Source organism: Somniosus microcephalus, chromosome 3 (genome assembly GCF_052327205.1).
Source record: "Somniosus microcephalus isolate GS21.2 chromosome 3, FLI_Smic_1.0, whole genome shotgun sequence".
NCBI lineage: Eukaryota > Metazoa > Chordata > Chondrichthyes > Squaliformes > Somniosidae > Somniosus > Somniosus microcephalus.
The window spans coordinates 158,006,726-158,021,729 of record NC_140989.1 but is presented as its reverse complement, the minus strand read 5'-3'; the positions used below and the strand labels follow the sequence as shown (position 1 = coordinate 158,021,729).

Genomic DNA, 15,004 nt, shown 5'->3' with positions numbered 1-15,004 from the left:
GAGATACAGGTGTAAAATGCTGAACCTTATATATTAGTGGCTGAGTCGTCATCAACCAACTCAAGATTAAACTTGTTCTAAAAGGTAGGTATAAAAAGCAGCTCTGCTTTAACTGTAATGTCATTATGGCCACTAGATTATGTGATCTCGAGAAGGTGTTTTATATGCAAGCAACTATATGAGAAAGGGGTAAGCAAAGGATGGCTCCAATATGGCTGAGTGTGGGCTGGCATCCCCTGAAGTTCTACCCCACATTAGAGAAGAGCGCTACAGCAGAAAGAAATCACATTTTTAGGGTGTGAGTTTGATTGACAGATTATAGGACAGCCCACCCACCAACTATGTCTTTTGACAACTGGAAACGGCCCATTTTTATTCTTGTCCCCACACAACAGCCATCCCAACTACACAAGATTCAGTACATATAATCAGCCTTTAATACTATAAGAAAGAATATGCATCATATATCCATACAATACCTATTTTTACCTTACCTGTACAAATCTGAGATCAGGCCCTCGTCAAAGCGAGAACACAAGTTATTAAGGAGACGCTCATGCTGTCCGTACAAGCAGATATAGTTGGAAACTGGTAAACGTGTCAGTGATAGACAAGCGATGGCTTCTACCATGCTGTATTGGTTCAAATGGATTTGGAAGTAGTTCCCAGTATTCGCACTTCCTGTGGTTATTTCACGTCGCTATAAAAATTAAAGAAAATAATCAATACAACCTATTCTTGTTCACTGAATTATACACTTGAAATTGATTTCTGGAAGGCAAGCAAGATTTTGTGACTTAAATCAGGTGTCATGGTATAATTTCTTAGTGGGCAACTGCATATCTGATCCTACATGAACCAATGTATGAGCAAACATGTGACAAGATAAAATAATGGGCCTGAATTTTCAATCGGAAGCTTCCTGCGGGCGGATGCCTCCGATCGGAAAAAATCTACGCACTTACCTGCTGGCTCTGTAGGTCCCGAGACTTGTGATCCTGGGCCTCTCCACTACGAAATGCGCAGAGGCCCAGGTATCCTAGGGGTGCAGGCGGTTCGCAAGATTCCCTGGGATCACGTGAGCCACGGGGAGCCAATCAAAGAAGGGAATCCCCCTGCACGCTTTTGACAGGTCTCTACGCACAGAACTGTCAAAAGTATGAATGGGGATTATTAAAAAACTTAAAAAACATTTAAACATTAAATATATTTTTTTTAAATCACATTTAAAATTAGTTAAAATTACATTAAATTAAATATTTTAAACAACAATTTGAAGAAAATAATTAAAGTTTTTTGCAGGGCTAAAAATAAACTTACCTTTTTAAAAAGTATTTTAAAATTTATAAGTGAGTGAAATTTTTTAATTTTTTAAAACTCTTATGCTGGCCTTACACCTGCTTTTACCAGGTGTAAGATTTTTAAAGGCTTTCAGTAGGCAGAAGTTGTGTAGAAAGCGCAACTGTCTGCCCGCGAAGGCCCTTCTCCTGGCCATGCGTGCAATTTGCCAAGAGGATTCTTGACAGATCGCAAGTTCCAGGTTTTAGCGCATGTGCTTCGCATGCCTAAACCCAGCACTTGTGCGGCCTCTACGGGTGCGTACACACCTCGTACACACCCGTGGAGGTTGGAAAATCCGGCCCAATATGAACAAACTCCTAATGTAAAGGGCAGAAGGCTCTTACATTTGAACTATCGGGTATAAATGCACTTTAGACAGATTTTCAGCAGTAAATGTGTCTAAGGGGGGAATTTTCCCAGCCCTGGGGAGGCGGGTATGGAGGCGGGACTGCCGGGAAAATGGTAGAAATGGGAGCAGGTACCGACCCCGCTCCCAATCCGCCTCTGTGCCATCTTCCCGGGAGGCAGGTCCCCGACTCGCACAGGGACCCGTCTCCTCGAGGCGGGAAGGGGATTAGAGCCAATTAACTGCCTGTTAACAGGCAGTTTTGAGGCTTATCCCCATTTTACCCCTGCAAGTGCGGGCTTCCCGATGGCTGTGAACCTCACCAGGGTCTGCGGGGGTGAGAGGGATCGAAATGTCCACTGTGGAGGTGAGTGATGGATGCAAGTGTGGAGAGATAAGTATGAGAGGTGAGTGTAAAGTGTTGGAAAAAGTTTCCTTACCTTTGCTTCTTCCTGCAGGCTTCAACCCTTGGGGATCCGGAGGTGCCTCATCTCAATGGCAGAAATGACAGAATGGCTGCTGCATTCTCAGATGCAGCAGCCATCTGCTTGCTGCTGAGGAGAGGGGTTTTGGTGAGCCTTCAGTGCAAGGGCTCACCTTAGAACAGAGATTGTCAGTGTTTGACAGCTTCTCAAAGCTGTCAAATGCTGACAATTCATGTCATATGCTGACGTCCTCTGTCACTGGCTTTCCCTTAATTGGCAGGGCGGGCTTAACAAGGTCAATCAAGGGAAAATAGCGTGGATTGGTCAGACTTCATTGGGGGCGGGGCTGAAACCAAAAAAACAGCAGCCCCGCTCCCAACGCGCCCCCATTGACAAAATCCAGCCCTAAGTGTCAATGGGGCTGATCATGCCCCATTTTTGGCTCCATTGGGTCTTAATTTACTGGGTGTAAGTTAAACCATACAATTAATGGAGTTCAGTAGCAATCACCTTTAAGAACCTCAATAAGCAGGAAATGAAGCTCTTAATCTCTAAAAGTGACTGTTTGGTAATACCACTGCCAGAGCTGAATGGAAAACAGTACACATACCTAAAAACAAAATTCAAGAAAGTCCAATTTTAATGAATAGTTATATTTTGTAGTGGAGGAGATCATTGATAGGAAGGTATTGATCTCTCAAACCAAGAATCAGGAGAGAGGTTTTATTAGAAGTTACTAGAATTAAGAGGATTAGAATTAGGAGGGCTTGGCATAAGATCAGGTGAGATCACCAGCAATGAACAGATTGCATTCAACTCCAAAACCACAAAAAGAGAACATCAACAACAGCAACAACTTGTATTTATATAGTGCCTTTAACATAGTAAAACGTCACAACGTGCTTCACAGGAGTATTATAAGACAAAAAATTTGACACCGAGCCACATAAGGAGAAATTAGGGCAGGTGACCAAAGGCTTGGTCAAAGAGGTAGGTTTTAAGGAATGTCTTAAAGGAGGACACAGAGGCAGAGAGGTTTAGGGAGGGAGCATCTTAAAGGAGGAAAGAGAGGTAGCAAGGCGGAGAGATTTAGGCTGGAAATTCCAGAGCTTAGGGCCTAGGCAACAGAAGGCAGGGCCACCAATGGTTGAGCGATTATAATCAGGGATGCCCAAGAGGGCAGAATTAGAGGAGCGCAGATATCTCGGGGGGTTGTGGGGCTGAAGGAGATTACAGAGATAGGGAGGGGCGAGTCCATGGAGGGATTTGTAAACAAAGATGGAAATTTTGAAATTGAGGCGCTGCTTAACCGGGAGCCGATGTAGGTCAGCGAGCACAGGGGTGATGGGCGAACAGGACTTGGTGCGAGTTAGGACATGGGCAGCCGAGTTTTGGATGACCTCAAGTTTACGTAGGGTAGAATGTGGGAGGCCAGCCAGGAGTGCGTTGAAATAGTCAAGTCTAGAGGTAACAAAGGCATGGATGAGGGTTTCAGCAGCGGATGAGCTGAGGCAAGGGCAGAGACGGGCAATGTTACGGAGGTGGAAATAGGTAGTGTTTCTTATGTTGTGGATATGTGGTCGGAAGCTCATTTCAGGGTCAAATATGACACCAAGGTTGCGAACAGTGTGGTTCAGCCTCAGACAGATGTTAGGGAGAGGGATGGAGTCAGTGGCTAGTGAACGGAGTTTGTGGTGGGGACCAAAAACAATGGGATCGATTTTAACTCAGGTGCGGGCAATTGTCGGGTTCCCCGAATTTTGTGATTCCCACACGAATCTAAATGGATGTGTGAGATTGATGCAATTTTAACTCAATTGGCCAATTGATTTCCAACGTGTGGGAAGCCTTTGCAAATGGGTTTTTCATGACTGCAAGTCCCCTCCGATGATGTCATCATTGCTGCTGCATTTAAGGTCCACAGCAAGCCTTGCTTCCTCTGCAGGCTTCCAAGCTTTCCCCTTATGATGGCACAGGTGCCTGCAGGAACAATGGCCAGCGGGAGGGCAAGAGCTGTGCCTAAATTTGATGGGGCATCACTGCAGGCATTGTTGGATGGGGTAGGGCCCACAGGGAGGTCCTGTTCCCTTCTTCAGGGAGGAAGAGGCATCCCAGTCAGACCAAGGCTGTGTGGCTACAGGTGGCTGGGGAAGTCAACTCCTTGGGGCTCACACGGCGCACCTGGATGCAGTGCAGGAAAAGATTCCATGACCTTCATCGCACTGGAAAAGTAAGTATGAAGTTTCCATCACCCTCAATCTGATCCCCATTGCCTTTCCTCACCAGCACTCAGCTTTAGCAATCTCTTCCTCCACATCCTACTTGACACTCACATCCATGCACCCTTAGCCATTCCCTCTCTCTCTATGCTCACATTCACCTAACTATTTGACCATACAGCCCTCACACTCCCTCTTACTCTGATGCTTTGAACACAACTGACAACACACGCATGAGTCGCTGATAATGATTCTGAAGCTACATCCTATGGACTTTATTACGTCCGTGAATGATTGAGACACGGACAGCAGGAGTTGAACAATGGACTTCAGTAAAGCTTTTGACAAAGGCCCGCATAGGAGACTGGTCAAGAAGGTAAGAGCCCATGGGATCCAGGGTGCCTTGGCGCGTTGGATCCTAAACTGGCTGAGTGGCAGGAGGCAGAGGGTGATGGTCGAAGGTTGCTTTTGTGACTGGAAGCCTGTGTCCAGTGGGGTACCTCAGGGATCGGTGCTGGGTCCCTTGTTGTTTGTGATCTACATAAATGATTTGGATGAGAATGTAAGAGGTATGATCAGTAAGTTCGCAGATGACACGAAAATTGGTGGGGTGGTAAATTGCGAGGAGGAAAGCCTCAGGCTACAGGATGATATAAACGGGTTGGTCAGATGGGCGGAAAAGTGGCAAATGGAATTTAACCCTGAAAAGTGCGAGGTGATGCATTTTGGACGGACAAATAAGGCAAGGGAATACACAATGAGTGGTAGGACCCTAGGAAGTACAGAGGGTCAGAGGGACCTTGGTGTACATGTACATAGATCCCTGAAGGCAGCGGAACAGGTAGATAAGGTCGTTAAAAAGGCATATGGGATACTTGCCTTCATTAGCCGAGGCATAGAATATAAGAGCAGGGAGGTTATGATGGAGCTGTACAAAACGCTGGTGAGGCCACAGCTGGAGTACTGTGTGCAGTTCTGGTTGCCTCACTATAGGAAGGATGTGATTGCTTTGGAGAGGGTGCAGAGAAGATTCACCAGGATGTTACCTGGGATGGAGTGCCTCAGCTATGAAGAAAGACTAAACAGGCTGGGGTTGTTTTCCTTGGAGCAAAGAAGGCTGAGGGGGGACCTGATTGAGGTGTACAAAATGATGAGGGGCATAGATAGGGTAGATAAAGAGGAACTTTTCCCCTTAGTAGGGGGGTCAATAACAAGGGGGCATAGATTCAGGTTAAGGGGCAGGAGATTTAGAGGGGATTTGAGGAGGAACTTTTTCACCCAGAGGGTGGTTGGAATCTGGAACTCACTGCCTGAAAGGGTGGTAGAGGCAAGAACCCTCACAACATTCAAGAAGCATTTGGATGAGCACTTGAAATGCCATTGCATACAAGGCTATGGACCAAATGCTGGAAAATGGGATTAGACTGGACAGGGATGGATGGGCGGCGCAGACACGATGGGCCGAAGGGCCTCTTTCTGTGCTGTAAAACTCTATGACTATGACTCTATGAAAACACGTCTTTACTGATGGAAGTCAATAGTGAAACTGAAACAACAGAGGCTCACTAGCGCCTTTTATACAGGGGTGGTCACTGCCGGTACTGCAGTCTGAGACCAGTTATTCTCTTAAAGGTACATACACAACAATTCCTCCCCTTTTAGATAAACAGTACATAACATTCATTTAACAACTAAATGATAACTAATTACAATCACAATTACGGTTGCTAGATACATTGGTTAAGTTTAAGCAATTATAAGTTCAGTCTTTGAGGAGGCTTCCTGATTCTGTCTGGATAACGCCTCTTTGGGGTATCAGGTTCTTCTGGCAATGTTGAGTCGGGATCAATGTCGTTGTTTGGTTCATCTGCTTCCAATATTACCGGTTCTGCGGTAGCTGCAATTGGAACGTCGATTTCATTACCAGGTGTGTCAGATCGTGGTGTGGAGTTGACGTTTTCCAGTGACTCTAGAATCTGGTCAGCATGGCGTCTTACAATGCTCTCCCCAACGTCCACGGTATACATGAGAGGTCCTTGTCGTGTACAAATCGTTCCTGGCTGCCATTTCTCAGTGCGGTAGTCCCGGGCCAAAACTGGTTGACCTATCTTAAAACTCCTGGTCGGCCTTTCATTCGTATTCTGAAACTGCCTGTTCTCCACATCTCTTCGGATGTTTGGCTTAACCAAATCCAAGCGGCATCGTAGTCTTCGATTGAAGAACATCATGGCTGGAGTTTGGTTGGTAACCGCATGTGTCGCATTCCGGTAGGCAAACAAGAAGTTGTCCACCTTGTGTTGTAGGGGTATATCTTCATTACACATTGCCTTGATAGCCTTCTTGAATGTTTGGACAAACCTCTCGGCCAATCCATTAGTGGCTGGATGATATGGGGCAGATGTGTAATGCTTAACACCATTGTTCTTTAAGAACCTCCGGAACTCTTCAGACACAAACTGTGGTCCATTGTCAGAGCAAATCTGTTCAGGCAGCCCATTCCTGGCAAATATGGTTCGTAAAACTGTGATAGTTTTTTCCGTGGTGGTTGAGGACATTTTTATTACCTCTGGCCACTTTGAATGTGCATCCACCGCAATTAAAAACATCGAGTCCATGAAGGGACCAGCAAAATCAATGTGCACCCTTTGCCATGGAGATGAGGGCCACTCCCATGGAAGCAGAGGAGCTTGTGGTGGGGCGTTTTGGACCTTCTGGCATCCTGCACAGCTCTTGGTCATCTCTTCGATTTCTCTATCGATTCCCGGCCATCACACAAACGCTCTGGCTAAGTTCATCATTTTTACCCCACCCAGATGACCCTCATGAAGCTCATTGAGCACTCTATCCGTCAACTTAGGTGGAATTACTACTCTGGATCCACACATCAAGGTTCCTCTGCACACTGACAGCTGTTCTCTTCTCGGCAAGAATGCTGGCAGCAGTGGTTCACCATGTGCTGGCCATCCCTTCACCGTTAAATCATAGACCCGTGATAGTGTCGGGTCATTCCGTGTTTCCTTTTCTATGTTTGCATTCGTCACAGGGAGACATTCGACTATGGTCGAGTGGAATAACTCCATTGGATCCACTGCAAGGTCTTCTTCTTCCACCGTCGGCAACGGTAGGCGTGACAATCCATCAGCATTTCCATGCTGTTCAGTTCCTTTGTACTCGATGTCATATTGGTGTGCCCCTAGGAAAAGGGACCACCTCTGCAGCCGTTGTGCTGTCATTATCGGTACGCCCTTCTGAGGGTTGAAAATGGAGACAAGAGGTTGATGATCGGTTAGTAGAGTAAATTTTTGACCGTGCAGGTAGTGATTGAACTTCTTCACCCCCCACACTAGGCTGAGGGCCTCTCTGTCAATCTGGGCGTAGTTACGCTCGGCAGAAGTTAACGAGCGTGACACAAAAGCGATCGGCCTCTCTAAACCATCAAGGAATTTATGTGACAGTACCGCCCCAATGCCGTAGGGAGACGCATCACACGCCAGTCTGATCGGCAGTGCTGGGTTGTAGTGAGCCAATACTTCCCTTGAAGTGATTAAGTCCTTACTCTTCTGAAAGGCCCGCTTACAATCATCGCTCCATTTCCATTCTACCCCCGTTCGTAGCAGGGCGTTCAGTGGGTGCAGAATTGTCGACAAATTCGGTAAAAACTTATGGTAGTAATTCACCAATCTGAGGAATGACCTCAGTTGCGACACATTTTCAGGCGCTGGGGCCTTAACAACCGCTTCAATTTTGTCAGGGGACTTATGTAACCCCTCTTCATCAATCACGTGGCCACAATACGATATCTGTTTCTTAAAAAATTCGCACTTGGGGCGGTTGGCTCGCAGCCCATGTTCCCGTAGTCTAGTGAGCACCTGTTCTGGGTTGTTAAGGTGTTCACTGTCATCTTCACCTGTCACAAGGATGTCGTCCAAGTAACACTGAGTCCCCGGAATCCCTTGCAGGACTTGTTCCATCGCTCTTTGCCATATCGCCGGAGCCGATGCTACTCCGAATACCAATCGATGATACTGGTAAAGACCTTTGTGAGTGTTTATCGTGAGATACTTCCTAGAGGACTCTTCAACCTCCATCTGCAAATATGCTTGTGCTAGGTCAATTTTTGTAAAACGCTTCCCTCCAGACAGTGAGGTGAAGATGACTTCTATCCTTGGAAGAGGATATTGTACTGTGTGAAGGACTGGGTTCACCGTCACCTTGAAATCCCCACAGATGCGTATCTTCCTTGGCTCCCCGGACTTATTGCTTAACGTTTTCTTCATGACAGGAACGATGGGTGTCGCCCACTCGCTCCAGTCGACCTTAGACAACACGCCTGCCTTCTCCAGATTCTCCAGCTCTGCCTCGACGGCTGGGCGAATTGCAAATGGTACTGGTCTTGCTTTGAAAAACTTGGGAACTGCATTCTCTTCTATTTTTATCGAGGTGGTTACGCCTTTAAGCGTGCCCAGTTCTTGTTGAAATACCTCTTTGGCGTTAGGTAAGATTGTTGACAATCGTCCAGGAGTGACGTCTTCATCTTTTTTACCGTCCACCATCATTGCATGAATGGAGTGCCAATCTAAGTTTATCTTCCTGATCCATTCCCGTCCCAATAACGGTGGTCCACCATTTGGCAGTATGTAGAGATACAACTTCCGTATTTTCTTGCCGTTGTATTCGACAGGCACCCTTATTTTTCCTCTGGGGTATACTTTTTGCCCCGTATACGTCGTCAAGACGATGGATGTCTCTCTCAAGTGTATGTGTGAAAATAGCCGCTCGTAGTCTCGTCGATTCATGACGGTTAGCGCTGATCCTGTATCCAATTCTATTTTAACTTGGGACCCTGCTATCGTGAGAGTGACCCAAATGATTCGGTGATCCTCTTTTGCGATTACATTGTGAAGTTTGAGACAGCTTAGTCTCCTGTTCCCGGATTCACTATCGCTCATCTGGTCTTCGGATCTACTGTCCGCCATCTTTTGTACTTTCTTGTACGGTTCCTTAGTAGCCTTTTTGTTGTCGCTGGTCTTCTTCCCAGACCTGCAAATTCGTGCAATGTGTCCCATCTTCCCGCATTGCCTGCATGTTTTGTCTTTGGACCAGCAGTCCTTCTGGTCATGGTTAGTTCTGCCACAGCGATAACATTTTGCAAATCCCCGTGTCATTTCGTGGGTGCCGTATTCCTGTGGCTTTTGTTGAATTTCTGCAGCTCCCCTGGCTGCTGCTTCGTACAATACTGCCACGCTGAAAGCCTTATCTAGCGTCAGCTCTTTCTCTGAGAGTAACTTCTTCTGTGTTCCTTCACTCAGGAGTCCACAGACAAATTTGTCCCGTAGGGTATCTGCCAGTCCTGCTCCGAACTGGCAGTGTTTTGATAGCTTGCGTAGTTCCGTAAGGTACTCAGCATTGCTCTCATCTTTATGCTGAGTTCTCCTGTGGAATTTAAATCTTTCTGCTATCAACAGCGGTGCAGGGTTTAGGTGTTCCTGTAGGACAGCAACAATTTCGTTAAAACTCTTCGCCTTCGGTTTGGCTGGAGTAATCATGTCCCGCAATAGGCCATATGTTCTAGCGCCCATTAAGTTTAGCAATATCGATGCCTTTTTCTCCTCCGCTATTTCGTTTGCCTCGAAATATACCTCGACTCTTTCCACATACGTGGTCCAGTCCTCTATTGTATTATCAAAAGCAGTGATACAGCCAGTCTTCGGCATCTTGCAAATCTAAAATGGCGCCTCCCGCACTTTGCCTTCTTCCCCGATTTAACAATATGGCGCCTCCCGCGCTTTGCCTTCTTCCCCGCTGATTAAGATGGCGCCTCCCGCGCTTTGCGGGTCTATACGCAGCCCGGCTTCGTAGCACCGGCCGCGCCCTGTGTGCTCCACCCTCTCTCTCTCTTCTTCCCGACAACGCTGCTCGGGCCCGTTGCAAACCACCCGCTTGAGTTCGCGACCGCCGCAGCCCAGGAAGGATCAGTGCACTATCTGCCACCAGCCCGATTAGCTGAAGCACCGTCAACAGGAACCAGGCCCCACTTCCGACAGCTTCTCCAGCAATCTTCAACTCCGCAAACACAGGGGCGGATGCCCACGGTCGACGCCCGTTTCTACTGCCTCTTACTTTCTTTTCTTTCTGGCCTCGACCTCTGCTCACTTCGCTGTAGGAATGGATCCCAGGAGGTGGTGCAGACTGTAGGTAGGTTCGTATCTGCTCGTCGCCAGTATTACGTCCGTGAATGATTGAGACACGGCCCAGCAGGAGTTGAACAAAACACGTCTTTACTGATGGAAGTCAATAGTGAAACTGAAACAACAGAGGCTCACTAGCGCCTTTTATACAGGGGTGGTCACTGCCGGTACTGCAGTCTGAGACCAGTTATTCTCTTAAAGGTACATACACAACAGACTTATGATCAGCTGCAAAATGCAATGTGCATGTAATCTTGACATCACATCTCTAACTTTTTCCTTGACTCCCCCACAGGACCATCGAGAGCCCCCGTCCCCATTGTGCAGGAGGAAGAGCCTGAGATTCCAGACTCCTCCGAGGAATCTGCAACCTCTGAGGGCGCAGCATCAGCAGAAATAAGCGCACCCAGCACCAGCGCAGACACTCACACCTCAGGGGGACCTTCGGGACATAGAGTAGTGTTGTCACCTGGTGTATCACAGCTCACAAGTGAGCATCAGCAGATTGTGGAGACAGGGACAGCAGTGGAGAGTCCTCGTTGGAGGGCGCAGGACTCTGCCAGCTCGGCTCAGCTGCATGTCGACCCTCTGCCTCTGGGGCCATCCATAAGATCAGAGGTGATGGAACTCCATGCATAGATGCAGGAGTCTCTGGCAGGTTTTGTCTCCAGGGTCGCTGCGAGTGTGGAGCGAATGGAGGAGTCCATAGCGAACATGAGCAGAGCCTTTGTGGAGTCAGTGGCGCATGAACGCATCAACACGGAAAGGATGGCTACCTACGTGGAAATGATTGCTGCCTCTGTGGTAAGGCTGGCTACGGTAGAGGAGAGGAGGGCTACGGCCATGGAAGAGGTTAGTCGCCAGGGTATGGAAAACATGGTGAGTGTTCAGAATAGAATGACATCTCTTGAGGAGCGATGGGCATCTATTGAACAGAGAAACCAGACCTTCATGGAAGTCCTTCTGAGTAGGTCTGCCATTGCTGATACGGGTCCCCATGGCCCCCCTGATGTGCAGCAAGGTGCTCTCAAGCCACTTGCAGGTGCGGAGGGGGAGCTGACCCATGAGAGGGAGGTTGGTGGCAGGCCTCAAGGAAGTGGGGGTTCCTCTCCAAGCGCTCACACTTCCATGCCACTGCAGAGCCCTCAGTCAGAGCCCTGCCGGAGTCCACACCCAAGTGAGATAGATGTCTCAACCCCTGCACAGCCGCAGGAGCAGCAGACTGTTGACGAGCCCTCACAGGCTCACCACCTCAGAGGACGCCGCCAAAAGTGTCGAGACAGGAGCAGCAGGAAAGTGAGCAAGGGGCCTCCACATCTGCTGAAGCCACAGGGGAACCACTACGTAGGAACACACGTAAGAGGAAAATAAAACACAAGTAGTCACAAGGGTAGTCACTTGGGTGAAATGTTGTGTATATTGTAAAAATGCCATCAGTTGGTTCTTGTGCATAAAAATTCTGATGGCAACTGTTGCAGTTCTGGCGTGTGTCATTTCGCGAATGGGGCTTTCACATTGAGGGCTTAGGATTACTTGCAGTTGTCAGGATGCTGGTCAAATAGCTAGGAATCCACAGGGTTTGGCCATTGTCGATGCCCAGGTAAGAAGCTGTGAGGCAAAAGAGTTTGATTTACTAGGCTAAGCAAATCTGGCCAGGATGAGTGCGTTCCTTGCATCCCGGGCAGCAATGTTCTCGCGTAATGCTGCCGCTGGTTGATGGGCCTCTGCAGGATGCTCATTTTCGCCCTCCTCCTCCTCATCATCATCTGAGGAGGGTATGTGAGGAGCCACTTGGTCCTCAGAAATCTGCAAGCCACGACGCTGTGCCATGTTGTGGAGTGCACAGCAAACCACGACGATTCTGGAGACCCTGGCTGCTGAGTCCACCTGATCTATCCAGGCATCTGAAGCGCATCTTCAGCAAGTCGATGGTTTGCTCGATTATGGATCTGGTGGAAATGTGGCTGGAGTTGGAGTGCTCCTCAGCTTCGTTGGCTGGCCTCCTCAACGGCGTCATTAGCTAAGTCCTCAGGGGATAGCCCTTGTCTCCAAGTAGCCATCCGTGAAGTTGGTCTGGCGGCCTGAATAGTGGAGGCACACTAGACTGGTGCAATATGAAGGAGTCATGGCAACTGCCAGGGTACTTGGCACAAACATGCAAAATCTCCTTCTTGTGGTCACACACCAGCTGAACGTTAAGGGAGTGGAAGCCCTTGCGGTTGGCAAAAATACCTGGATTGCGATGGGGTGCTCTAAGGGCCACTTGTGTGCAGTCAATGACGCCCTGCACCCTTGGAAAGTATGCCAGATGAGCTAATCCAACCGTTCACGCCGTCACATTTGCGCGATCCCTGGTGAAATGGATGTAATTGTGCACGAGGGCAAAGAGGGCATCGGTTACCTGCATGATGCAAGTGTTTGCGGCCGACTGGGATATGCCACTGATGTCTGCTGCTGATCCCTGGAATGAGCCTGAGGCAAAAAAGTTGAGTGCGATGGTGACTTTGATGGCCACTGGTAAGGAGTGTCCACCTGGTCCTCTGGGCAGCAGGTCTTGCTGTATCATTGCACAGATGTCAGTCACTACCTGTCGCGAAAGTCGGAGCCGCCTTTGGCACTGCTGCTCAGTCATGTTGAGGTAGCTGACCCTGTGTCTGTAGACCCTGTTTGGGGGGTATCTCCTGCGCCGACGGGCTTCCAAGCGCTGGCCCCTTCTGGCCTGTGCTGCCTCAGGTGGGTGAGCAGCAGCCTGTCACTCCTGCTGCTGCTGCTGCTGCTGTTGCTGGTGCTGCTGTTGTTCCTGGTTCTGCTGCTGCGCCTGATGCTCGAGCTCCTCTAATGCCAAGAAGGGAAGGAGAAAAATGGCTCCCATGCTTCTGGTATATGCCTCCGCTGAGGAAGTGCTGAGTGAGGGTGGCGAGAGGGGTTTCCCAGGAGTTCACACTGGAGATGTGTGTGAGGCTCCAACCTTCCACAGGTGTGGTTAAGCCTGGTAAAAGTTGCCCCAGGCCTGAAACAACAAAGTCCTGCCACCTGCAAATGATGACTGATCAAATCTCCTCTTTAATGGTTGACCTGCAGCTGATAGTCAGCAAGCCAATAGTGCTCACGCCAGGTTTCAGAGGCGTGATCCCCACCAGGCGTGTTTTATGTGGGAAAAGGGTTAAAAATGCAAGGGCCTGTTAAAATGGCATTATAAAGGCCAATTATTGCTGATTAAGGGCCTTAAAGACCAGTCCCGCCTATTGGAGGCGGGACTGATTCGGAACCATCAGACACGCCTGGGTTAAAATGGCTCGGGGTCGGGAACCAGGTGGGGGGGGGGGGGGGGCGGGGGAGGGGGTCCCGCCCGCCAGTTTCAGCGATTTTAACCCCCCCCCGCATGCCTCAAAGCCCGCCTCACGGCTCAGTTAAAATCGACCCTAATGGCTTCGCTCTTCCCAGTATTTAATTGAAGAAAATTTCTGCTCATCCAGAACTATGTTGGACAAGCAGTCTGACAATTTAGAGACCGTGGAGGGGTCGAGAGAAGAGGTAGTGAAGTAGAGCTGGGTGTCGTCAGCGTACATGTGGAAACTGACGCTGTGATTTTGGATGATGTCGCCAAGCGGTAACACGTAGATGAGAAACAGGAGGGAGCCAAGGATAGATCCTTGGGGGACATCAGAGGTGACGATGTGGGAGCGGTGATTCTCTGGCTATGATTAGATAGATAAGAATGGAACCATGCGAGTGCAGTCTCACCCAGCTGGACGATGGAGGACAGACGTTGGAGAAGGATGGAGTGGTCAACCATGTCAAAGGCTGCAGACAAGTCAAGAAGGACGAGGAGGGATAGTTTACCTTTGACACAGTTACAAAGGATATCATTTGTGACTTTGATGAGAGCTGTTTCGGTACTGTGGCAAGGGCGGAAACCTGACTGGAGGGATTCAAACATGGAATTGCGGGAAAGATAGGCACGGATTTGGGAGGCGACAACACATTAAGAACATAAGAACATAAGAAATAGGAGCAGGAGTAGGCCAATCGGCCCCTCGAGCCTGCTCCGCCATTCAATAAGATCATGGCTGATCTGATCCTAACTGCCAATCTACTATCACAGAACCATCTCCTGAATCTAACAGAATTAGACACACGAAATAGGAGCAGGATCAGGCTATACGGCCCCTGGGCCCGCTCTGCTACCCACAGGGCCATGTCCGATCCGAACCTAGACTCATGTCCAAATTCCTGCCCGCTCCCCGTAACTCTTAATTCCCTTTACTTCTAGGAAACTGTCTATTTCTGTTTTAAATTTATGTAATGATGTAGCTTCTACAGCTTTTTGGGGCAGCATATTCCATGGACCTACCACCCTCTGAGTGAAGTAGTTCCTCCTCATCTCAGTTTTGAAAGAGCAGCCCCTTATTCTAAGACTATGCCCCCTAGTTCTAGTTTCACCCATCATCGGGAACATCCTCCCCGCATCCACCCGATCTAACC

The 15,004-nt window shown here is 48.6% G+C and overlaps 1 protein-coding gene across 9 annotated transcripts in view; it reads right to left on the bottom strand.

Annotated features, from left to right (window-relative positions):
- Nucleotides 1–469: 469 nt before the first annotated feature.
- Nucleotides 470–15,004, bottom strand: part of cfap61 (cilia and flagella associated protein 61) — a 383,529-nt gene continuing 368,994 nt past the window's right edge. For all 9 annotated transcript variants that reach the window (XM_085981775.1, XM_085981777.1, XM_085981776.1 and 6 more), the window contains one exon: nucleotides 470–700. In XM_085981775.1, coding sequence (XP_085837901.1) covers nucleotides 491–700 — 210 coding nt within the window. In that variant the 3' untranslated portion in view covers nucleotides 470–490. The remainder of the gene's footprint in view (nucleotides 701–15,004) is intronic.